Here is a 24,622-nt window from a genome sequence, read left to right on the forward strand (position 1 = left end):
TTCTTCCCCAGCTACTTACAGATGATTATTTCTCTCAAGAGTAGGTGTTTAACACTACTGAATCACTTCACTTTCTTTAACTTTCCATATTAAGAAATAGGATTTTGAAGACCATGATAGCAAAATGATGTTTTTAATTCATTTTCTGAGCATGGTATTACTTGAAATTTGTTACAAAATCACAGTATTCAAATAATTAGTCCTACCTTAATATTTAGAGGTAAATTGTGAAAATGCCCAAAAGGATTGTAAATTTCTAAAGAAATAAAATTGCAAAGCATTAAACCATCTTACATATTAAAGTAACTTCCTGGATGCATTGTTTCTAATGTTCCAGACTTCATATTCATTGAACATTCTGAGTTTTTATGTATTTGATTTTTAAAAATTATCCCGTTTTAATATTCCCTTAAAAGCTTTCATTATTTACTGAAAAACAATTTTCAGAGTACTTCAGGAAATACGAATATTGATTGTAATAATTTTTAAAAATTTTATTAACATTGATTTTTACATCATATTTCAAATGCCATGTTTAACAAACAAGTATTCAAGAAGGGATTCTCTATATACAATCGCTGACACATAGATTTTAGAACATAATTAAAATTAAGCTGAGGGTTTGTATGTCATAGATACATCTCAATCTATATAACACTATGTCTATTGAGTATTATCCCATATATTTTTATGTCTGTAGTTATGTTTATGATTCTAATAATTAATCTGTGACTGGATATGACCCTGGTGTCTAGATTGATATGACATGCCAGCCCTCTCCCTCTTTCTCTCTCTTTGATATTTTAAAGAAAATCTATAGTAAATACCATTGTACCAAATCTTTGTAAAATAGTTAGTAATAAAAGTTTCTGAGTGTTTACAGTATTGTGACAGTTACTTTCCCCAGAATCTTGGGACTTTATGAATAATTTCAATAATGATGTTAAGTATGTTCACCTTTCCTTTATTTATAATTCTGGTATTTATTTCTAAAGTATGCATTTTCTCAGATATTTTCACTTCTGTTTTTAGCTGTTGTAAACTCTTGTGGATCACTGTGAAAGTAAGATGTACTGTGTTGTTGTATGTAATGACCACATAAGGATCAGTGTCAATTTTGATTAGCAATTTCAGAGTTTTAAAATAAATACAATATATTCTGGAAAAACATGCGAATTTTTGTGTTATTCACGGTTATTCCTTCATAATAAATTGTTTTTCCTGGTGATATGCTGGGTCCTGAATGATACACTATAATTTAGTTCCCTTTTTAATATCCTATCGGGAAGATTATTGTCCTAGAAAATCTCACACAACCTCCATGTAACATTTGTGGTATGGACTGCTCTCCACTTCCTTTTGCATCCCTGCAGTACCAGATCATCCAACATGTTTACTAAGCTCATACTAACTTATCTAGAATATTATAATTATATTTTGAAAGGTAATATATTTCCCTCTGATGAAATGTAGTAGGTTGCTATATACTACAAATGCTGAAGAGTCCATACCTTTTTCAGTACTTGGAACTTTTAATCTGCCTCTGTGTCCATTTAGTCCACCTTCCTACCTTAATGACTCACAAGTTGGACTCTTGAAACCTGGGCTCCTTCAAGTAAGCAATAACTTAAAATTTCTTTGTTTCTTTTCCCAGAGAAAATATCTTAATAGAAAATATGAAACCAGTATTGGCACATTTTCTGCTATTCTCATTCTATACCTGATTGATAAAATTTAGAAAAATCATAATTTTTTTTGCTGTCACCCTTCTTCTCTTGTTAGTACTGGGGATTTATGGGAAAGAAGAATCCCTTTTGTTTCCAGATATAATAATAACTCATTTGGGAAATGCAGCCAAAGGAAAAGGGGTTTTGTTTTGTTTTAGATAAGTTTGGTAATAATTCAGCAACATTGTATTTAACTAGATTCTTAAATGCATTACCTAACCTAACCACCAAATAAACCTATTTATAACTTGAAATTTTCCTTTCAAGTCAGAAAAATACAAAGCACTGTAGTGCTTGTAACATTCTTCCATATGATTGTAGGTAACTAAATGACCATGGAATCTGGAGCAGAGAACCAGCAGAGTGGAGATGCAGCTGTAACAGAAGCTGAAAACCAACAAATGACAGTTCAAGCCCAGCCACAGATTGCCACATTAGCCCAGGTATAAATATATGAAGAGATTCCAATCTGTGTCTCTTCCAAGAGGAATATGTTTCCAAGAAAGTTTAGGGCTACAGAGGGATACTGCATGAGTAGGAACATTCCCAGGTTATCAGAATCTTAGTCACTTTAGTCTGTGTTTAGAAAAGGTAGTTATTAATTTAGTAACATAATAAACATCATTAACTGCTAATACAATACTTGGCAGTTACATGATCCAGAAGTAATTATTTTATCTTTGCTTTAAACATCCTATCTTTAAGGAGTCTCTGAATCTTCTCGTTCTCATGTCTTTTTCCTTTATTTAGACCTCTACCTGAATATAATTGAACATATGGCTAATATAAAAATAAATAGGAAATATAAATTCATTTGGTAAAAATGTAGTATTTCCTCTTCAGGATGAAGGCTCCAAAGAGAAAATAATCCTAGAAGAATCTGCTATATCTAGCTGCACTTTTTCTAAGAGTTTAAGAGCTTCTAGGAAAGTCATTGAGCAAGAACTAGTCAGGGTAGAAGTTGTCTAGCTGAGCTAAAATCTGGGCCTGATACTGAAATTCCACCCAGAATACAGTCAGAAGGAGTAGGTTGCTCTGTGTGTTCTCCCATTAACATTCTACTTCCAGTACCCAGGAATAATAGAACTGAATACATTTAGAGATAAGTCAGGATTTAGTCTTATGCTTTCAAGATAAACAAATGGGAATCTGGACTCACCCAAACATTCTACCCTACAGTAAAATGAACGGTGATAACAGTCTTCTTGGTGATAAGTCCTCAACATACCTCCATGTGTGATCACAGTGTTACGTCAGTTTGCTATATAGAGTCATCCTGGAATTTCTTTTTGCCTAGTGACATTTTATTGTTGACTTGGTGTTCTTAATTCAGAAAGGCAAATGGATGCAATAGTTTGTTTGTTTTAAGAATGTTTAACTAGGTAAAGAATTCTTCATGTAAAGGATTTTTTGTCATAAATTTTGGAAGCATTGATTCACAGTTTATTCAGTTTTTTTAGACTAAATTCCTTATTTTGCATCTGTGGTACCTTACAATCTCTTTCATCACAGTAATTCAAGAGACAGATTGAACTTGTTTTCTGCGTTTATTCAATAGCCTTTTATAGTAGAAACATACCTTCAGTTGTGGAAATTTTTCTCCTTTCATTTCTCCATAGGATCCTTGTAATACAAATGGTATTTATATCTCTAAATCTGTTTTTCTCTTTTTCTCATCTCTTATCTCCTTTTCATTTTTTGCTCTCATTTTCAAGTTTTCCTTGACTTTTTTTTTTTTTGCCAATTCTGGGGTTAGGCTCACTGTCCTTGGGTTTTTTCAAGGCTAGAGCTCTACCACTTTAGCCACAGCACCACTTCTGGCTTTTTTGTATGTAAGTGGTCCCAAGGAATTGAACCTGGGTCTTCATGCATGCTAGGCAAGCACTCTTACCAGTAGGTCAAACTCCCGACCCTTCCTTGATTGATAGATTCCAACTCATCTTGAATTTTATTTCTGCTGTCATTTTTTTTTTTTTTTTTGCCAGTCCTGGGCTTGAGCTCAGGGTCTGAGCACTGTTCTTGGACTTTCTCAAAGCTAGAGCTTTACCACTTGAGCCTCAGCACCGCTTCCGGCTTTTTTTTGTATGTATGTGGTACCAAGGAATCGAACCCGAGTCTTCGTGCATGCTAGGCAAGCACTTTAACCACTAGGCCAAACTCCCGGCCCTCTGCTGTCATATTTTTAAGAGTTCCATTTATTTTTTGAGTAGTCCCTTTAGGTTTTAGTAACATCTTGTGTTTCAGAAAGAAATGATATTATTTTGTGTTTGAGAATATTAGACTCTTTCAAGTTTCTTCTCATATAAATTTTTTTCATATTTCTTTCTCCCTGACTCATTTGTTTTGATTCTCATCTTTTGAGTTATAGACTTTTCTCAAATGTTGGATGATTGTCTCTTTAGGGTTAAAATAGGGGAGAGAGCCAGATGCTGGGTGCCTAATGCCTGTAATCCTAGCTACTCAGGAATCTGAGATCTGAAGATCATGGTTCAGAGCCAGCCCAGGCACAAAAGTCTGTGAGACTGTCATCTCCAACCAACTGAAAATCTGAAATGGAGCCAGGTGCAGTAGCTCACACCTGTAATCCTAGCTACTTAAGAGGCTGAGATCTGAGGATCAAGTTTCAAAGCCAGCCTAGGCACAAAAGGACCCTTATCTCCAATTAACTCTTATCTCCAAAACTCTTATCTCCAATTAACCTCTAGAAAACAGGAAGTGGGGCTTGGCTCAATGGTAGGATGGTAGCCTTGAGCTGAACAGCTCTGGGACAACCCCCAGGCCCAGAGGTAGGATGATAGCCTGGAGCTGAAAAGCTCAGGGATAGCACCCAGGCGGAATTCAAGCTCCATGACCCACCAAAAAAAAAAAAGAGAGAGAGAGAGAGAGAGACTCATCTCCAGTTAACCTCTAGAAAATGGGAAGTGGAGCTGAGGCTTGACGAATAGGGAGGTAGCCTTTAGCTGAAGAGCTCAGGGTCAGTGCTCAGACCCAGAGTTCAAGCCCCACAACCAATCACCAAAATATAAAACCAAAAAACCAAAAACAATAAAACCCAAAAATATAGAGGAGATAATATAAATGTAAAGGGATCTAAGAAGCTATATTTGGATGCTGTGTGAATATGTTCAATTATGAACCCTAACATCAGTGTAGGGTGATGGTGCTGCTGCTGTTGTTACTATCTCTTTGATCTTCCTCTTGAAGTTCTGGTGGCCCAGAACTTCCACTGATGCCTTGCTTCCAGGGAGGGAAAGTCCTAAGAGACAAATGAAAGAACAGGGATGGAGCCACTCCAGCATTTCCTGGTATGAGGCAGTGAAGAAACCCTAGCTCCAAAGTAAATTTCCATTTTTCTGTGAGTGAGGTAGACTATTTGTTCTTCTGTTGGGAAGAATGGGAGAGAGGATTCAGATGTTTTTAAAAGAGCTTTCAACCACCCTTCCTTTTCAGTCTGCCTCCTAGAGGTGTTTCTGGGACCTTTGATTTTAATGGCTCACATCAGTCTTTCCCTGCCTGAAGCTGATGAGTTGGCCTCTGGATTCTTTCCAATTCATTACCATTTATTTATCTTCTATCATTACCATGCATTCATTTTCAGCCTCCAAAATTCTACTGATGTTACCACTTTCCTGTTCTCCTGTATTTACATGATTATACCTATAAAATTAAAATTGATTTTGTAAAGTTTATGAGGATTAAGTTAGGAACAAAATGAATATGCATATGCTCACCTTCCATTATCAAACAGTATTCTAGCATTGAAACCATTAACAGTGGAATGCAGTAATCAGATGTGGATTTTTTTTTTTGACCAGTCTGGACCTTGAACTCAGGGCTAGGCACTGTCCTTGGGCTTTCTCAAGGCTAGAGCTCTAACACTTGAGCCACAGCACCATCTCTGGCTTTTTTCTATGTATGTGGTTGTCGAGAAATCGAACCTGGGTCCTTGTGCGTGTTAGGTAAGCACTTTACCAGTAGGCTAAACTCCTGGACATTAAATGTGGATTTTTAAGAAAGCTGTATGTGTTCTCATTCATAAATGTTCAGTTCCTTTTATTCTCTAATAAAATAGCTTTTCTTTACCTACTAATTAAGTTTCTTTTTTTCCATATATTTTCTTATTGTAATTAATAAAAGGGCTACATTATATTCACCAGATATAAGGTGCATTACTTCACAAACATTGAGACCCTTTCTCATTTCTTAGACCCGTAATCCAAGTTTCTTAAATCATACATTTTTGGCTTAGTAAAATAGTTTGTTTTTCTTTACTTACTCATCCAAGTTCCTTAAATCATACATTTTTGGCTTAATTGCCTGTCATAATTCTCATTTTGGTTAAGTCAATATAAGTATGATAACTATATTTTACTTTTATAACTTAAAGTAGAAATTCTTCAACTAGGAGAACATAAAATTTTAGATGAAAAAGGTAGAAGGATTATTGGTGGCTCACACCTATAATCCTAGCTACCCTGGGCACTGAGATATTAGGATTGTGGTTCAAAGCCATCAGATCTGGCCCTGGCACTAAAGAATGGGAGATCTTACCTCCAATTAATGACCAGAAGTTCTGCTGCTCCAGAGATAGGGTGGTATCCTTGAGCTGTAGAGCTTAGGGACAATGCCCAGGCCAAGGGCTAGGGTGGTAGCCTTGAGCTAAAGAGCTCAGAGACAGGCCTCAAGTTCAAACCCCATAACAGACCAAAGAAAAAGGGTAGAGGATGATCATTATGGTTTTTTTGCAAATTTGAAAACCTAAGTATTTAATAATGGGGATTATTAAACCATTATGTAAAGCCATGAAATAGTACTATTATTAATATGGAAAGTATAATAAAGTTAAGGATACAATGACTATGGTAATATAAAACTCTGTGTCCCTTTATTGCTTGAAAAAGAACTTGATGGACTGGTGGTGTGGCTCAAATGATGAGTTATTTTCTAACAAGCACATAACCCTGATTTCAAACCTTCCTATGGCCCCAAACAAAACAATAACAGAACCCAGATAAGCTACAACAAAAATGTAAGACTAGTTATAGTAGTAGAATTACAAAAAAAATTTTAAAGTTATTTTCTACTTGTGTATCTCTACTTTATAAATTAGGGGAAAGTATTCTCTATTCCTCTTAGATTGTGAATTTCCAGACAGGTACCCTTTGTCTCTGAGGCAGGTAGTCCAGGACTAATACAGGTAGTTTTGAAAACGAGTTAAAACTAAGAAAGGCTTGAAAGAGGTCAAAGAGTATATGATTAATAAGGGAAGGTTTGGAAAGCTTTCTAACTATCCAAAGATAGAAAGTCTTGGTTTTAAGAATTGGAGCTATGGCTCAAGTGGTGGGGCACTTGCATTGAGCTGAAGACCTCAGGAACAGTACCCAGGTCCAGAGTTCAAGACCCGTGACTGACAAAAAAAAAAGCATTGGTTTTAATCATTGTGCCAAAGACTATCTTTGGTGGAGATCTTTGCCCCAAACTCCAGAGTAAAATGTTTAAGGGCCTGCTGAGTACATATGAGAATTATCTCCAATTAATCTCTAGAAAACAGGAACTGGTATTGAGGCTCAAGTGGTAGAGCTCTAGCCTTGAGAAAGTCCAAGGACAGTGCTCAGGCTCCTGAGCCCAAGCCCAGGACTGGCAAAAAATAAATAAAATATATAAGTTCTTTAATGTAATGTGATATACACTTTTTTTTTTTACTAGTTGATTCGGTCCCTTCCCACTTCTGTTTCTTTTTATTTTCTAATCATACAGTAACACACTGTTACTAGTAGTGCTGAACTACTTCTGAATAATACTGAGTTATTATACTATGTATAATCTATATTAATCTTTGTCACTGTCAGTATTATCATCTCTGCCTTGGTTTTTATTTATTTTTTATCGATCATGGGGCTTGAACTCTGGGCCTGGGCCCTGTCCCTGGGCTCTTCAGCTCAAGGCTACAACCCTGCCCTTTGAGCCACAGCACCACTTCCTGTTTTCTAGAGATTAATTGGGGATAATTTTCACATTCTTTATTGCCTGGGCTGGGTTTGAACCTCCACCCTCAGATCTTAGGCTCCTGAGTAGCTAGGAGTAAAGGCATGAGCCACCAGGCCCGGTTCGCCTCAATTTTTTTGCTTCTCCTTTTTCAAAAAATATAAGAAGTCTTTGTTTCAAATGTATATTCTTATAGCTGCTTGGGTTGAGTTGGGTAGTTTCTGTAATATATACACTTTGTAGAAGTCTTAATAATAAAATTTTGTTATTGGTGGTGGTGGTGTTTCCCATTCGTGGGGCTTGAACTCTGGGCCTGGGCACTGTTCCTGATGTCTTCAGCTCAAGGCTAGTGTTCTACCACTTGAGCCACAGCGCCATTTTCAGTTATCTTGTGGTTAATTGATGATAAGAGTCACATGGACTTTTTGTGCCCAGGATGGCTTTGAACTGTGGTCTTTAGATCTCAGCTTCCTGTGTAGCTAGGTTTACAGGCATGAGCCACCAACACACAGCAAAGATATTTTTTTAATCACAAAAATAATGTCCATTTTTCTACTAGCAAGTCTCATTAATCCATTTGAATTACATTTATTGGTATCTTTTTTCTCTATTTCTCCATGCATGCATGCATGTATGCATGCATTTCAATAATTTAAGGTCAGAGGCCATATCTTTCAGATTTGGTGGTTTTAGTTCAAACATTGTTCCTGGAAAGAAGGTCTTGGTTAAGTGTTCATCAAATGAGCAAATAAAATGCCTAGCGTGAGTGTAGTGGAACATAGAAACAATAATTGCCATCAGATTAACATGTGTGACTTAAAAACTTGGATATTGACTCATTAAAATGGCCTTTCTGCTTCAGGAAACAGTGAGTTTCTCTTAGTCTTTCACTCGGGCCCCTTGTTCATTCAAAATGAAAACAAGATTTTAAAACATCAGCTGTTAACATTTGGGAACAACAGAAATTGAATTTTTTTCTTTAATTTATACTGATAATTAATGAAAAGGAATACTTGTAATTAAGATAAAGAAAACTAAGCTGCATACTGTAAGATGTTTATTTGTTCCAGACTTAGTAGGTAACTTACCTAAATTTAAGAGCAATCAATATTTTAAAACATGGCTTATTTGGACACGTGATATTTTTAAGCATGTCTGGCCTTGCATAAACGAACTCTTTGAACAGTTATTTTGTCTTTAAACTGGAGATAGTCCTTATTACTCAATCTTTTAATTTCGTTAAAGAACAAAATAAGAAATTGAATATAAAAACAGGAAAATATTAGGGTAGTAGCCTTCAGATGAAGAGCTCAGGGACAGCGCCCAAGTTCAAGCCCCATCACACACACACACACACACACACACACACACACACGAAAACAACAATCCAACTCTGACTTTAAAAAAAAAAAAACAGGAAAATAGAATCATATGTGCATATTTTAATACTATAATAAAAGATTTGTCATTTGTTAGTCATTGAAAAGGGGAGGGGCAAAGGACATATTAAGAATGTTAAATTTAATCATTTTTTGAATTAATGAAATACCTACCAGCTATGTCATATATTTGCTTCTACAAAGTTACTTCATATTGAACATAAGTGGTTCAGAGATTTCTATCTGTGATGGTAATTTTTTTTTTGTGTTCAACACCATAGGTATCTATGCCAGCAGCTCATGCCACATCTTCTGCTCCCACCGTAACTTTAGTACAGCTGCCCAATGGGCAGACCGTTCAAGTCCATGGAGTTATTCAGGCAGCCCAACCATCAGTTATTCAGTCTCCACAAGTCCAGACAGTTCAGGTATGTGTGAAAATTTCTGTGTATACATTTGTAACATGTATATAGTCTTTTTTTTCATTAGTTGTGAAAATACTTAGTTCAGAGAAATTCACTTCATAGAAAAGGAGTATGTTTCACCTATATTATGATATTATATATAGGTATATATATCCAACAATAAACATAAAGATAATGACTTTCCTTAAGCTACAAAAGATGGAATTCATTTAAGGAGAATAGTTAAATAGTTAAATGAGATGAAGTGGAAATGTTTGGGAGAGACTGTGTATACTTCAGTTAAAGAAAATTCAGATACAAAAAATAATAGTTTTGTGATTCTTTTCTGAACCTGCATTTAAAAAGAAAACACTTGATAAACAATAACCTTACCTGAATTTTTTTTTTTTTTCCAGTTCTGGGCTTGAGCTCAGGGCCTGAGCACTGTCCTTGGAATTTCTCAAGACTAGAGCTCTACCACCTGAGCCTCAGCACCACTTCCAGCTTTTTTTTTGTCTATGTATGTGGTACTGAGGAATCAAACCCAGATCTTTGTGGATGCTACGCAAGCACTCTACCACTAGGCCAAACTCCCAGCCCAGCCTGAACATTTTTTAAAGATTTTATTAACATTGATTTTTATATCATATTTCAAATTTACCTGAACATTTTTAATATTGATTTATAGGACTTTTATTACAATATGTAATGGTGAAATAATAATATATTTACATGGTACATTTTAGGTCATTGACTATACTATGTGTGTTATCTTATTTTGGGGGAAGTTTGTTCCTTTCATTTGGATCCAGATGAATAAAGGCCCACCAAACCTCTGAAGGTGATGCCATAACTGAAGGGAATCAATAATATATAGATCTTTTCAACTAAGCTTATTGAGAAAGAGAGATAGAGACTATTCATTCAAGTAGGCTATAACCCCAGCCTCCCCATTTCATATTTTTTGCTTCACAGTCTTCCAGTAAGGACCTAAAAAGACTTTTCTCCAGAAATCAGGTGAGTCTTAGGTCCTAGATTTGAAGAATACTGTTAGAAAGTAAGGTGAGAAATTATTCTTTGGGGGTTGTGAATGTAGCTTAGTAGTAGAGTACTTGCCTAGCATGCATGAAGTCCTGGGTTCAATTCCTCAGTTTCACATAAACAGAAAAGGCTGGAAGTGGCACTTAGACTCAAGTGGCAGAGTGCTAGCCTTGAGCGAAAGAAGCTCAAGGACAGTGCCTAGACCCTAAGTTCAAGCTGCAAGACTGGCCAAAAACATATATATATATGCACACACACACATACATACACATATATACACAATGTATGTGTATAAACTATTCTTTGACCTTCTCTATTGACATGAAATTTTAAGATTTGAATAAAAGCCTTAGAAGTCTTATTGGTCTAGACCAAACATTTTGCCACCCAGCCCTTGATCAGTTTCAGAGAAAGTGGTTGCATCTCTCTGGAAATAATCTGTTTAGAGTAAGGGATGACTATAAAATATTGTTCCCTGAGCTAGAATATATCATTCTTTTTTACCTGGCAGTTGTACTTGAACCTCAGAAACTAGCTCAGTCTTACTCATTTTCTGTCTTAACTGGTTCCTCTTCCCCATATTATTCCTATGTAAAAGAAAATTTTAGACTCAACAAAGTCCTAGTTTTCTTTAGCCTTTTATAATAGGTTCCTTGGTTTGTCTTTGTCATCCTATTTGCCTTCTTCCTGAAAGATAGTATTTTCTTTCAGTATGATAGCCAGAAATGATAGATCTCTGTCTGTAGAGGGGAGATGTGTTTCCTTTGCCCAGTAAGTATTCTGTTATTAATGTTATCAAAGGATATGTTAAGATGTGTTAGGTATTGATTTATTGAGCTGTGATCTCCTCTGCTTCATTCAGTGCTTATGCTTTTGGCTTGTGGCAGACAGTGTTCTCATGTGAAAATCAAGTTAGAGCTTGGTGCGGTGGCTCACGCCTGTAATTCTAGCTACTCAGGAGGCTGAGATCTGAGAATCGAGATTCAAAGGCAGCCCTGGCACTAAAGTCTATGAGACTCTTATCTCTGATTAACCACTAAAAAACCGAAAGTGGTGCTGTGGCTCTGGGGGTATCGCAATAGCCTTTAGCTGAAGAACTTAGGGACAATACCCAGGCCCAGGAATAGCATAGTAGCCTTGAGCTGTAGCGCTCAGGCCCAAAGTTCAAGCCCCACAAACAAATGCAAAAAGGAAGGAAGGAAATAAAATCAGGTTGGGTGAATTTCCATTAACTCTGGGAATGGATGGAATAGATTGTCTTAAAAATGAAAGAATTTGGGGCCGGGAGTTTGGCCTAGTGGTTAAAGTGCTTGCCTAGCATGCATGAAGACCCGGGTTCGATTCCTCGGTACCACATACATAGAAAAAAGCCGGAAGTGGTGCTGAGGCTCAAGTGGTAGAGCTCTAGCCTTGAGAAAGTCCAAGACCAGTGCTCAGGCCCTGAGCTCAAGCCCAGGACTGACAAAAAAAAAAAAAAAAAAATGAAAGAATTTCTACGGAGTCATAAATGTTCAGAAGTAGTTCTTTGCCTTAGCCTTTTTATCTCATTGAAGGCTACCTTACTGTTTCCCATGCTCTCCCATTACTAATTACTCATCCATGTTCTTTTCGTGATCATAGTGGAAAGAATTTGACCTGCCAGGGAGGAGACCTAGATTCTGACCTATTTGGATACTAATAAGTCAGATGATCTTGGACATGTCAAGCTTTACTTTCTGTTTCACTTAAAGACATAGGTTTTCTTCCATTTAAAAAAAAAACATACAAAAAGTTACATATTTTATGGAAACTGCAGTGGGGGGTATAAAATATGATAGTTCATTGTTTATTATATTCATTATTTTAATCTTTATTTTAGAATATAATTTGGAACTGGTGTTCATTGTATGGCGGCTATTTCCTTTATAGAAATACATATTTTATCTTTACAAAACAGATTTTCCATTAATTTATAATGTTTATAATTTACAGTATGTATGTTTGCAAAAGAAAAGTTAGAATCTTAAAGCCTAGATTCTGTAAATAGATAGAAATATACCTGTGGACCTTTTTCTTTTAAAGGGCCTAGCTGTGCAGAATCTCTAAACTCACTGGTCACCTCACGTGGCTCACAGTGACCCCTGCTAACAACTAGGAAGAAGTTCCCATTAGATGTGATCAGACATCAGTTGTTCTCAAGCTTGTACATAGTACATTATTATTATTATATAACAAGGCTTCCAAATACCATGAGAGGAGAATTAAGATACTCTTGTTTATATATTGCAAGCTAAAAATAAGAAACTAAGCTTTACTTACTGCAAGTACAGCTAGATTTGGTGCCCTAACATTATTGTTACACATACATGCATGCATATATGTATGTCTGTATATATGTATGTATGTATTTTCAGAGATGATGTGAAAATTGTCATAAAAATGTTGAGGATTGTACAGTGTATAAGGGTTGAGGTTACATCCTCATTTTTATTTATTAGCCTTGGCCACATTTAATATAATATAGTTTAAATGTGCCTAATGGGTGATTTATAAATAATATTACTTTAAATTATTACATTCATCTCTTCAACAAATGCTTATTGATCACATGCTATGTACCAGTCATTGTTCTAGGTGCTATCAAAGACAGCAGAGAACAAAGCATACATCTATTTCTCTTGAAGATCACATTGAGTGAAGAGAGACAGACTATGAAAAAATAAAATATGTCAGGTGAGGATAAGTGCTGAAGAGATAAATAAAACAGGGGTAAGGGGTAGAGAAAGGTGTGAAGGGAAAAGTGCTTATTTTATGTAAGATGGTTGGGAAAATGGTGAGCAAAGACCAGAAGGCAATTAAGCAGGTGAAAGCAGTCAAGGTTTGGAAAGGAGGATTGCTATTAAAGACATAACAGGGTGTTAATAACATAGAATAAATAAGCAGAGTGATTGGAGATGGAATTTTTTGTTGTTGTTTTTGCTAGTCTTGGGGCTTGAACTCAGGGCCTGGGCACTGTCCTTGGATACTTTTTGCTCAAGGCCAGCACTCTCGACACTTGAATCACAGCACCACTTTTGGCTTTTTCTGAATATGTACTGAGGAATCGAACCCAGGGCTTCATGCATGCTAAGCGAGCACTCTACCACTAGGCTATGTTAATGTCCCAGATGAAAATTGTTTTGCTTTGCTGCCAGTACTGTGCCTGAACCTGTCTTGTGTTCACTGGGCTTGTTTGCCCACAACTGGGAGTCTACTACTTGAGCCATACTTCCAACTGCCTTTTCCTGTTTAAATGAAGATGGAATGTCAAGGGTTTTATGCCAGGACTGGCAGTGAAACAAGGTCCTTCAGGTCTTGGCTTCTTGAGTAATTGAATTTATATTTTTGAGCTTCTGGCACTGCTGAAAATGAGATCTTTGATGCTTTGTAATGTGATGAAGCACTTAAAAATATGACAGATAGATTCTGTACTTACAGTAAAATGTTTTACAGTTATCTAACTTCGTAGTGTTTATTTTTAATGATGGCTGGGAAACAAGGACTTAAAAGATGTATTTTACTAACAGATGTTTGAAAGAAGAAATGAATTTCAACTGTCCAATCTCAAAAAAAGTGCTATTTTAACTATAAATGAAAGAATAATTGTTTCTTGAAAGAAATGTATGCTTTGGAGAGAAAATTTTAGAAATATAAATTTGAAAATGTCATGTTTTCTTCTTACTGGGGATAATCTAGATTTGTCTTCCCAAAAAGTACGTGCCCATGCACGCAAACGAGAAGGGGGACTGGGTGGGGGGAGGGAGAGAGAGAGAACTGAGGCTTGACTTCTAGACCTTTCGTTCTCATTTGGCTTTTTTATTCACAACTGGCACTTTACCACTTGAGCAAAGACTCCTCTTCTGGCTTTTGCTGGTCAATTGGAGATGAGTCTCGTGGATATGTTTGTTGAAGTTGGTTTTGCGACTCAATTTTCAGGTCTCAAACGTCTGAGTAACTAAGATTATAAGCAAGAGTTAGCAACCCCCAGATATACTTTAAAAAAGTTTTTTTTTTCTTTTACGGTTTCGGGACTTGAACTCAGGGCCTGGGCACTGTCCTTGAGCTTTCTCAAGGCTAGTGCTCTACCACTTGTTTGACGGACACTTCTGGCCTTTTTTGTTTATGTGGTACTCAGGAGGCTGAGATTGAAGATTAAAGCCAGCTCTAGCAGAAAAGTCCATGAAACTATCTCCAGTTAGCCAGTAAAAAAAACTTAAGCAAGAATATGAGGCCCTGAATTTAAGTCCCAGTCCCAGTACCAGCACAGTCACTAGCATCAGTTAGCTCACATCTATAATCTAGAGCTCAGGAGTTATCACCAAGGCTGATGGGCAAAAAAAAAGTCTGTGAGATTTCTTTTCCAAAATAACCAGCAAAAAGCAGGATGAAAGCACAGCTAAATTGATAGATCACCAGTGGAGCAATCAAACAAGTGCAAGGCTTTGGGTTCAAATCCCAGTATCACCAAGCATACAGATACATACACCTGTACACACATATACATGTGTGCACATGTACTTATACATATACTTGAAATTGTATGGCTTTTCTTCTGGCTGCAGTAACCAACTTAGACCAGGGAATAAGAAAATATAAGCTAAATCTCAACATTAGTTTGCATAGTTGTGATTCTGTAGTTGGTAGATGAAAATGAAAAGTGTTTTACTATGTAAGCTCAATCTAAAATATAGTTACTTTTGTTATCTATGTATTGGGAATTGTCTTTTTCATAACTAGCAGTTATTAAATCACAGGCCTAGGCGCCTATCACTTTAAAAGACATTAAATGATCTTTTAGTAGTTAAGTGATTTATCTTTAGGAAATTAAAATAAATAATTATACTTAAGCTACCATAAAGATGTCTTGACTAGAGTTGGGAGTTTAGCCTAGAGGAAGAGTGCTTGCCTGGCATGCATGAAGACCAGGATTCTATTCCTTGGTACCACATACACAGAAAAAGCCAGAGTGTAGCTCAAGTGGTAGGGCACTAGCCTTGAGAAAAGCCCAAGGACAGTGCTCAGGCCCTGAGTTCATGCTCCCTGACTGGCAAAAAAACAAAAACAAACTTGTAATTAAAACTTTAAATGTAGGGCTGGGAGTTTGGCCTAGTGGTAGAGTGCTTGCCTAGCATGCACGAAGACCCGGGTTCGATTCCTCGGTACCACATACATAGAAAAAAGCCAGAAATGGTGCTGAGGCTCAAGTGGTAGAGCTCTAACCTTGAGAAAGTCCAAAGACAGTGCTCAGGCCCTGAGCTCAAGCCCAGGACTGGCAAAAAAAAAAAAAAAAAAAAAAAAAAAACAAGAAAAAAAAAGAGGAAAAAAAAAACTTAAAATGTACAATTAAGGTTGGGTGTCAGTTGCTCATACCTGTAATCCTAGCTACTCAGGAGACTGAGATCTGAGGATTGCAGTTCATAGCTAGTCTAGGCAAATAAGTATATTTGCCTATGTAAAATTTTCGTGTGTGTGTATCTGTGTGTACACTGGTAGATCTTCAGATCAATCCTAGACTTCTACTATGGTTTCTTGATCCAGTGAGTATAATCTATCTAAGCCATGAGTTTCAACCTACTCATGGAAAGTACTTAAGCTTCAGGGGACAGTTTTAGAAAACATTTAGGAATGTTTTACCATTTACTTTGATTTGTTTTTTTTTTTTAGTCATTGCATAGAATTATTGTATGGAACTGCAATAGTAAATACAGGAATTTTGTTTTTCCTTTATAATAAAGGAAAATATGGGTTTAAAGAGTAAAGTTGTAAGTTCCTTGGGATAGTTCCTTGGACTTTCTCAAGACTAGAGCTCTAACACTTGAGCCACCGCACCACTTGTGGATTTTTTTTTTCTATGTAGGTGGTACCAAGGAAATGAATCCTGGTCTTCGTGAAAGCTAGGCAAGCACTCCACCATGAGGCCAAACTCCCAGCCCAAAAGTGCATAGATCTTTACCTGGAATGTTTGCTTAAAAAATAACTGTAAAGGGCAAGGATGTAGCTAGGCAAGTGCAACGTCCTAGGTTCAATCCCTGGTACTAAAAAAGAAAAGACCAAAAATAAGTTTAAAAAAAAAACCCAAACAAAAAACAAGCCCACAATTGATATAAAATAATAATAACAACTGTATACGCTAGATTCTAGTGGCTCATGCCCATAATCCTAGCTACCCAGGAAGCTGAGATCTAAGAATTATGGTTCAAAACTAGCCCAGGCAGGAAAATCTGAGAAATTCTTAACTCCAATTAATTACTAAGCCAGAGAGCTGTAGTAGCCTTAAGCAAAAAAAACACAAAGAGACAGTGCCCACCCAGGTGCTAAGTTCAAACTCCAGGACCTGTCATACAAAAACTGTAGAATGCTAACTTTGAAACATGTCTATATCATAATGAACTTGTTACAACTTGTCTAAAAAAACTGCCTGGAATGTGGTAGAGCACCTCTGATCTTGTACACTTGTAAAATTAAAAGTATTTGCAGAGTAATTAAAAGTATTTATAGAGTCACTGCATATATTTGGGACCATATTTTTGGTCATTTGGGCTTTTCTAATGTTCAGCCCATTTTGGTTGGCAATTTTGTTCTAAAAAATGTGAGAAAAAGCTGACAATATTAATGCATTCAAGATAGACTAGATGGAGTTCTGAATTAAAAACAAATGTTTCAGGACAAATGTAATTATTCCTGACTTCATCTTAATTCACATTAAATGTAGGTTAAGAAAGTGGGAGTAGAGATGACTAGTTATCTAAATGGTCATCTCCCATTTAAAACTGAAGCATACATGAGGTTTATATATAATCATTTATATTTGACTTTTATGAGGTTCATAATATTTGATGGGCACTAAATTGGGTTGTCAAGATAAAAAATTTTCTTTATTTTCAGATTTCAACTATTGCAGAAAGTGAAGATTCACAGGAATCTGTGGATAGTGTAACTGATTCTCAAAAACGAAGGGAAATTCTTTCAAGGAGGCCTTCCTACAGGTAAGGAGTTTCTGTAGTCAAAATTTAAAAATACATGGGCACGCTGGGAGTTTGGCCTAGTGGTAGAGTGCTTGCCTAGCATGCACGAAGACCTGGGTTCGATTCCTCGGTACCACATACATAGAAAAAAGCTGGAAGTGATGCTGAGGCTCAAGTGGTAGAGCTCTAGCCTTGAGAAATCCCAAAGACAGTGCTCAGGCCCTGAGCTCAAGCCCAGGACTGGCAAAAAAAAAAAAAAAAATACATGGGCACAAAAGGGAAAAACTAGGAAAGAGTGAGAGAGGTAACATTGTCCAAAAAGAAATGTACTCATGTAATTATAACCCCTCTGTATCACCTTCACAATAACAATTTAAATTTTTTTTAAGATTTTTTTTTTGGGGGGGGGGGGTTTGAACTCGGCTTGGGCACTGTCCTGAGCCTTCTTGTACTCATCCACTTTGAGCCACCACACCACTTTTGGTTTTCTGGTAGTTCCTTGGAGATAAAAGTCTCATAGACTTTCATGCCCGGGCTGGCTTTGAACTTGATCCTCAGGTCTCAGCCTCCTGAGTAGCTAGGATTAACAGGTGTGAGCTCTCAGCATCCAGCCAAGAAAAAAAAATTTTTTTTTCAATGTACCTGAAGCCTTTGGTAGTAGCAGATAGTAACTGTTAGAAAAACAACTTTTCAAGGCAATACCTAATAAATTATTTCTATATTACTTCTCTAAAATAAAGCTTGTACAGAATGAGACCACTTCTTGCTCAAAAGTCCTGGATAAGCACTTTTTTTTGGTTAAAATATTTAGAACCACCTGAGTAACTACGATTACAGGCGTGAGCCATTGGTGCCCTGCTAGTATTAGATTTTAACTTTGAGATATCCTGTTAGTATGTAACATTTTTGAGCCTAAAGCTTTTGTACTGAAAAAAAATCTCTTATTTGGCTTATAGCCTAAAACCTAGGAGTGGTCATTTAATGATGATAAATTAATAATTAACAATTTAATAATAATTGTAAGTAAAAATGATATTTAATAGTCAAATGAAAGATATCATGAGACCAGATGTGTTGAATACTATACCTGCCCTTACAATCAAACTTGCATATTGGACACCATTATTTTAACTTCATAAATTCCTCTACATCTTCATTATAGTGGAATGCTTAATGTGCAAAGCTGAAACTAAAGACATTCATTGATGACACATCAGTTAATCAACATCAGTTAGAGATATAATTTAATGGAAACATTCTTATCTCTATATCATTTAACTTCTATCCAGAGGAAATCTGGAAGCATGCATTTCAGCTGAAAAGCATATTAAATTTACAAATGACAGACACTCAGGGTTTATGTTCCTCAAGTTATGAGAGGATAAGAACTTTGAAAGATCATAGCAGCAAAGGGCAGTAGAATGAAACAAAAATGGTTATTCTGTAAATTTTCAAAAATGATCATGAAATAAAACCATACATTCAACATTAGATTCTGTATTAAGAATATTTTAAAGAAGATATTTATACTTTTATGTAATTATTAATATGATATGGTTGCCGCCCTGTCCCTTCCCTCCCCACCCACTCCTCGTCCCCCACCCAAAATGCCAATATACCATAAGGCTACTGAAAGTGAGACACAGTATCTAGATCTAATTTAAGGAAGGGAATTTATCTTACTGATGAGTGCACAGTCTGGTATATACATTAGGAGAAAGCGAACTGTATCCAGAAAGATTTACCATAGTGGTCTATAACAATAATTTGAACTTGAGAGGACAGAAAAATGACTTCTTGTTCATGTTTCAATTGTCAGAAGAGAACTAGATAGATTAATTCCTGGATCTAAAGAAGTAGCTTTTAAAACTTTTTCTTTCATAATCTACAGTAAGAAACATATCTCCCTGTTACAGTTTTCTTTAAGTATACAAATATGTATTGTATACTGATGAATGCAGTGTGGTGCATAAACTAATACCAGCATGTGAGAGGCTGAAGTATTTCAAGTTTCAGGCAAGCCAGGGCTAAACATAAGACCTTGTATTTAAAGAAAAAATACTCGTGTATCAACATATATTGGTCGTTTTTCTCTCTAGACCTTCTCTTTAACATTCCTGATTCTTTGAGTATATTTTATGTTTTTTTTTTTTTTGCCAGTCCTGGGTTGAGCTCAGGGCCTGAGCACTGTCCTTGGACTTTCTCAAGGCTAGATCTCTACCATTTGAGCCACAGCACCACTTCCAGCTTTTTTTGTATGTATGTGATACCAAGGAATTGAACCCAGGTCTTCATGCATGCTAGGCAAGCACTCTACTGCTAGGTCAAACTCCTGGGCCCATGATTCATATTTTAAACTTACATCCTAAGCATTTAGCACCTTTCTGCATTGCCAGTAATTTTTACCTTTAGTTGAATTAATATACTTCCTTATTTTTCTAGGAAAATTTTGAATGACCTATCTTCTGATGCACCAGGAGTGCCAAGGATTGAAGAAGAAAAGTCCGAAGAGGAGACTTCAGCCCCTGCCATCACCACTGTAACGGTGCCAACTCCAATTTACCAAACTAGCAGTGGACAGTATAGTGAGTAAATATGTCATGTCTTTTCTCAGTCTTTTTCTTTTTCTTTTTTCTTTTTTTCTTTCAGTCATGAGGGCCTAGACACTATCCCTCAGCTGTGTTGCTCAAGGCTAGTGCCCTACCCACTTTGAGCCACTGCTCCACTTTCAGTTTTCTGGTAGGTAGTGGGAGAAGAGCCTCTGGACTTTCCTACCCAGTCTGTCTTCGAACTATGATCCTCAGAGCTTAGCCTCCAGAGTAGCTAGCCTTACAGGTGTGAGTCAGTGGAGTTCAATTTCTTTTCTCAATACTGTCATTATATTTCCTTTACTTTCAGTATACAGAAGTCTATAATAGAAATAATTTCTTCAGATTATGTAAGCCTGAAAATCTGTTTTTGCTTTGTGCAGAACATTAAGTCTGTAGCTTTGTGACCACAAAATGAAACTCTAGATCTTGTCACATGATACTGTGGATTTTTGGATAGAGGAAAAATTCTCTGATCATATTTAAGCTTCAGAATGTTCCCATTTATTTTTAATGATTTGTTTTGCTTCTACAAAGATTTAAAAGTATTTATATTTCATAATGGTTTGAGGAGGAATGGCTTGGTTGCAGTCTTATTAAAGCACATTTAATTACTCTTTTCATATTCAAGGTAGCATATAATGAATTACAGCATAAACTTACGGACTACTAAAATTAAAGGGATGTTCTGCTGTTTGGCTTACAGAAACAAAAGGTTTCATCTGCATATTATTTGTTTCTATTTCATGTTGTGTTTTCTAGGCTTACCCTCCCTCCCTCCCTCTCCTCTCTCTCTCTCTATAGATAGATAGATAGATAGATAGATAGATAGATAGATAGATAGATAGATAGACAGACTTAGTTTTTTCTTGTTAATTGGAGACAGTGTTAGCTAATAGCTAATACTAGCTTCTGAGTAGCTAATAATACAGATGTGAGCTACCAGTAGCTAGCTAAAGATGTCTCTTTTTAGCCAGGAACGTGGCTCACTCCTGTAATCCTAGCTACTCAAGAGACTGAGATCTGAAGAATACAGTTCAAAGCCAGCCCAGGCACTAAAGACCTTAAGATTCTTTATCTCCAGTTATTCACTAGAAAATAGGAAGTGGGGCTGTGGCTCTATCGGTAGAGTGGTAGCCTTGAGCTGAAGAGCTCAGGGACAGCACCTGCACAGGGCCCAAAGTTCAAGCTCCAAGACACTCCCCCCCCCCCCCCAAAAAAAAAGATGTCTCTTTTTTTCTTCTTTTTTTTCCAGTAACTGGGGTTCAAACTCAGGAACATTGTGCTCACTTGGCTTGCTCAAAACTGGTGCTGTGCCACTTGAGCCTAGACCTTTATGTCTTTCTTATCTTTCACTTTAATCTACTGTAAAGTACTTTTTAGAGGAAAGACTGTCCCAGAATTCGAATTTGGGGCCTTGCACTTGGCTTTACCACGTAAGCCATGCCTCCAACTCTATTTTAAAATGCTTCTGAAACCTGCTTTTTATTTTATGCTTCTTTATTTCTCCTCATATATGAGGCTCAAGTTACTTTTTTTTTTTTTTTAGTTCCAGCCCATTGTAGTTTTATTTGCCTGTAATTTATATCCAACTGTATTAAATAAAAGCAGACTCCCAAGTAGCAAAATTTTTAGCTCTCCCAGAGCTGGAACTTTTGATAATGTGTTGAAGGACACTTAAAAAAAAATTACTCATTTACTACTTGAGCTCAGTGGACTCAGTTATCTTTATTCCTTCTTAAATATTTTGTTGGGCAAGATAAGTAGTTACATGTCTATACCTGTGCATTTTTAATTTAATAATTGTTGTTTGGATTTTTCCCCCCCTTTTGGTCAGTGTGGGACTTGAACTCCAGGCCTGGGTGTTGTCCCTAAGCTCTTCAGCTCAAGGCTACTGCTCTACCCCTTGAGCCACATCACCACTTCTGGTTTTCTGGTGGTTAATTGGAGATAGGAGTCTCATGTTTTTTTAGTGCCCAGCCTGGCTTTGAACCTTGATCTTCAGATCTCAGACTCCTGAGTAGCTAGGATTATAGGCATGAGCCATCGCACCTGGCTGTAGGCTGTATAATTGTTTCTTATGCAGATACTTTCAGCTATTCGGGATGTGTCTTTTACACTGATAGATGACCTATGGTTTCACCCTGTTTCAGCATACCTAAGATATACAATACCTTCCTGTTACTACAGATTCAAGATTAAAAGTTTAGATTTTTACAGTTTTATTCAATGCCTTTACCCATTTGCCTTTCTGTTCATGTGCACTTCACTTTGATGGAACTGATTTTACATTATTTTCTTGATTAAGAAGCACTGTAATGAACACTGAAATACACAATAGTGTTATTTCTTAACTTGTCGAATGAAGTTACCAAAACTCAATCGGTTACATTAATAACATTTAAAAGCTCTCTTCCTTGTTCAAAGTTTTTGCATATACATGACCTGTTTTGAACCAGATATTAACTTTACAGAAGTGAAAACAAAATCAAGTACGGATTTAATGATAGAATTCTATAATTCATGCTTTTATATGTAGTTTTTTTTCACTTTGAGTTCATTGCTATGTAGCCAAAAAAGAAAAGGTTTATTAAATACAATAGACTTTCTTATTAATGCTATATAATGTTTGTTTCTGCTAACTTAATCTTTAATCTTACCAGAACTAATCTTATAATACGTAAATACTGTTTTCCCCTTGTCTAAGATTAACTAAAATAAATTATGTATGCTAATATGCTAATTTTCACAAGTATCAATTTGTTTCACTAGCCAAGTAATAATTTTTAATTCTCCTTCTTTATTAAGTACAATAGATAGCTTTCCAGGTCCAGTAAATTCAGGATATTTCATTCCCTCCTAGCTTGCTAATAACTGGTCTCAAACTAATTCCTTTCTAATAAGTAACACACTCAGGTCAGACATGTTCATCGTAGTTTTGCTTTTTTTTTTTTAACTTTCTCTTAATTTAGTTAGAATCCATTTGAACTTTTTGTTCTTTCGCTTTCTGTAATACTAGACCTTAGTAAGATTTGGAAAGATTCAACTAATTTCTGATTTGGAAAGATTCAGCTAAATTTTTGTCATCTTAATAAAATGATTTATGGTTTTATTAGTGAATAATTTAGTAAAGATCCTATAAAGAAATGCTAAGATACATATTAAAGTACAGTAAAAAATAATTTTATAAATGATGATCTCAAATTCAATTTTAAGCTCCATAATAGACTGGTGCTAACGAAGATTCATTAGGGCATTGCAGTGGTTTGACTGGACTTTTTAAAGCTCATGTCCTTGAACATACTTAAGGGCTACATCCCAAGACTTGTTTACTTATTTATGTTTACTTATTTACTTTACTGAGATTGGGTCTTACTGTGTTGCTTCTTAAATTCCTCAACTATCTTAAATTCTTGTGCTTAAATTCCTTTATGATCCTCCTGACTGAACTTCCTGCTACTTCAGATTACAAACACAATTACTATACCTGGCTGCTAGGACAAAATATTAAATAATACGTAGATTATGTAGCTAAAACTAGAATAAGGGAAAATGTGAACCATAAAGTAGGAACTCCTTAGAATCAAACATGGTCAAAAGGAATTCGACATATAAGTGGTCATGTAGTAAATAGAATAAATTTGTCTTAAAAATAGGATATGGTTTTCCTAAGTAGAAAATTACTGAGTATGTCAAATATTTGGTGATACTATTTATTATAATATAATTTATCCTGTGTCTTGCACATTGTTTTACATCAAATTAAATATATTTTAAAAAGTCTTATGTGGTGTTCAATAAACATGTAACAATACAATCCATTGGGTTTTAGTTGCCATTACCCAGGGAGGAGCAATACAACTGGCTAACAATGGTACCGATGGGGTACAGGGTCTGCAAACACTAACCATGACGAATGCAGCCGCCACTCAGCCGGGTACAACCATTCTACAGTATGCACAGACCACTGATGGACAGCAGATTTTGGTGCCCAGCAACCAAGTTGTTGTTCAGGGTAAGGAAATTCAGAATTCACAAATAAAATAAATTATTTGAAAGATTAAAGTTTTGTAAACTGAAAAAAGTAAGTACCTTTAAATGTAGTTAATGTTTCCTCACTATTTATTTGGATATATAGTTAATAAAAAAAAAAAGTAGATACTTTCCATGAAATCTACTGTTACTCCATTTGGACCAAAATGTCATGGCATAAAAACAACTACTTTCTGTTTTTAAAATATAGTATAGATCTTGGGGCTGGGGGTTTGGGCTAGTGTGTAGAGTGCTTGCCTAGCATGCCCAAAGACCCGGAAGTGGTAGAGCTAGCCTTGAGAAAGTCCAAAGAGACAGTGCTCAGACCCTGAGCCTCAAGCCCAGAACTTGAAGAGGGTAGGGGGAATATAATGTGATCTTAAACACAGTCTTTTGAGGATTTAAGGAGGTAGATTATAAGAAAATTGCTAGTTAGGAAAAATGGATTCTAGACCTTACTGACTGGGTGTGTTGTGTGATCCT

The 24,622-nt window shown here is 36.1% G+C and overlaps 1 protein-coding gene across 5 annotated transcripts in view; it reads left to right on the top strand.

The window, feature by feature from the left end:
• Nucleotides 1-24,622, top strand: part of Creb1 (cAMP responsive element binding protein 1) — a 52,278-nt gene that overhangs the window by 13,242 nt on the left and 14,414 nt on the right. For 4 of the 5 annotated variants that reach the window (XR_016539140.1, XR_016539141.1, XM_090354690.1 and 1 more), the window contains exons 2-7: nt 2,049-2,170; nt 9,373-9,519; nt 10,471-10,512; nt 17,440-17,540; nt 19,962-20,104; nt 23,940-24,122. Coding sequence is in view for 3 of the 5 variants with exons in the window: in XM_090354690.1 (XP_090210816.1) it covers nt 2,057-2,170; nt 9,373-9,519; nt 10,471-10,512; nt 17,440-17,540; nt 19,962-20,104; nt 23,940-24,122 (730 nt within the window). In the remaining 2 variants the exon portion in view is untranslated. The remainder of the gene's footprint in view (nt 1-2,048; nt 2,171-9,372; nt 9,520-10,470; nt 10,513-17,439; nt 17,541-19,961; nt 20,105-23,939; nt 24,123-24,622) is intronic. The other variant, XM_090354693.1, reaches the window with a different exon arrangement.

This window comes from Megascapheus bottae, chromosome 21 (genome assembly GCF_031878675.1).
Source record: "Megascapheus bottae isolate mThoBot1 chromosome 21, mThoBot2.hap1, whole genome shotgun sequence".
Classification (NCBI taxonomy): domain Eukaryota; kingdom Metazoa; phylum Chordata; class Mammalia; order Rodentia; family Geomyidae; genus Megascapheus; species Megascapheus bottae.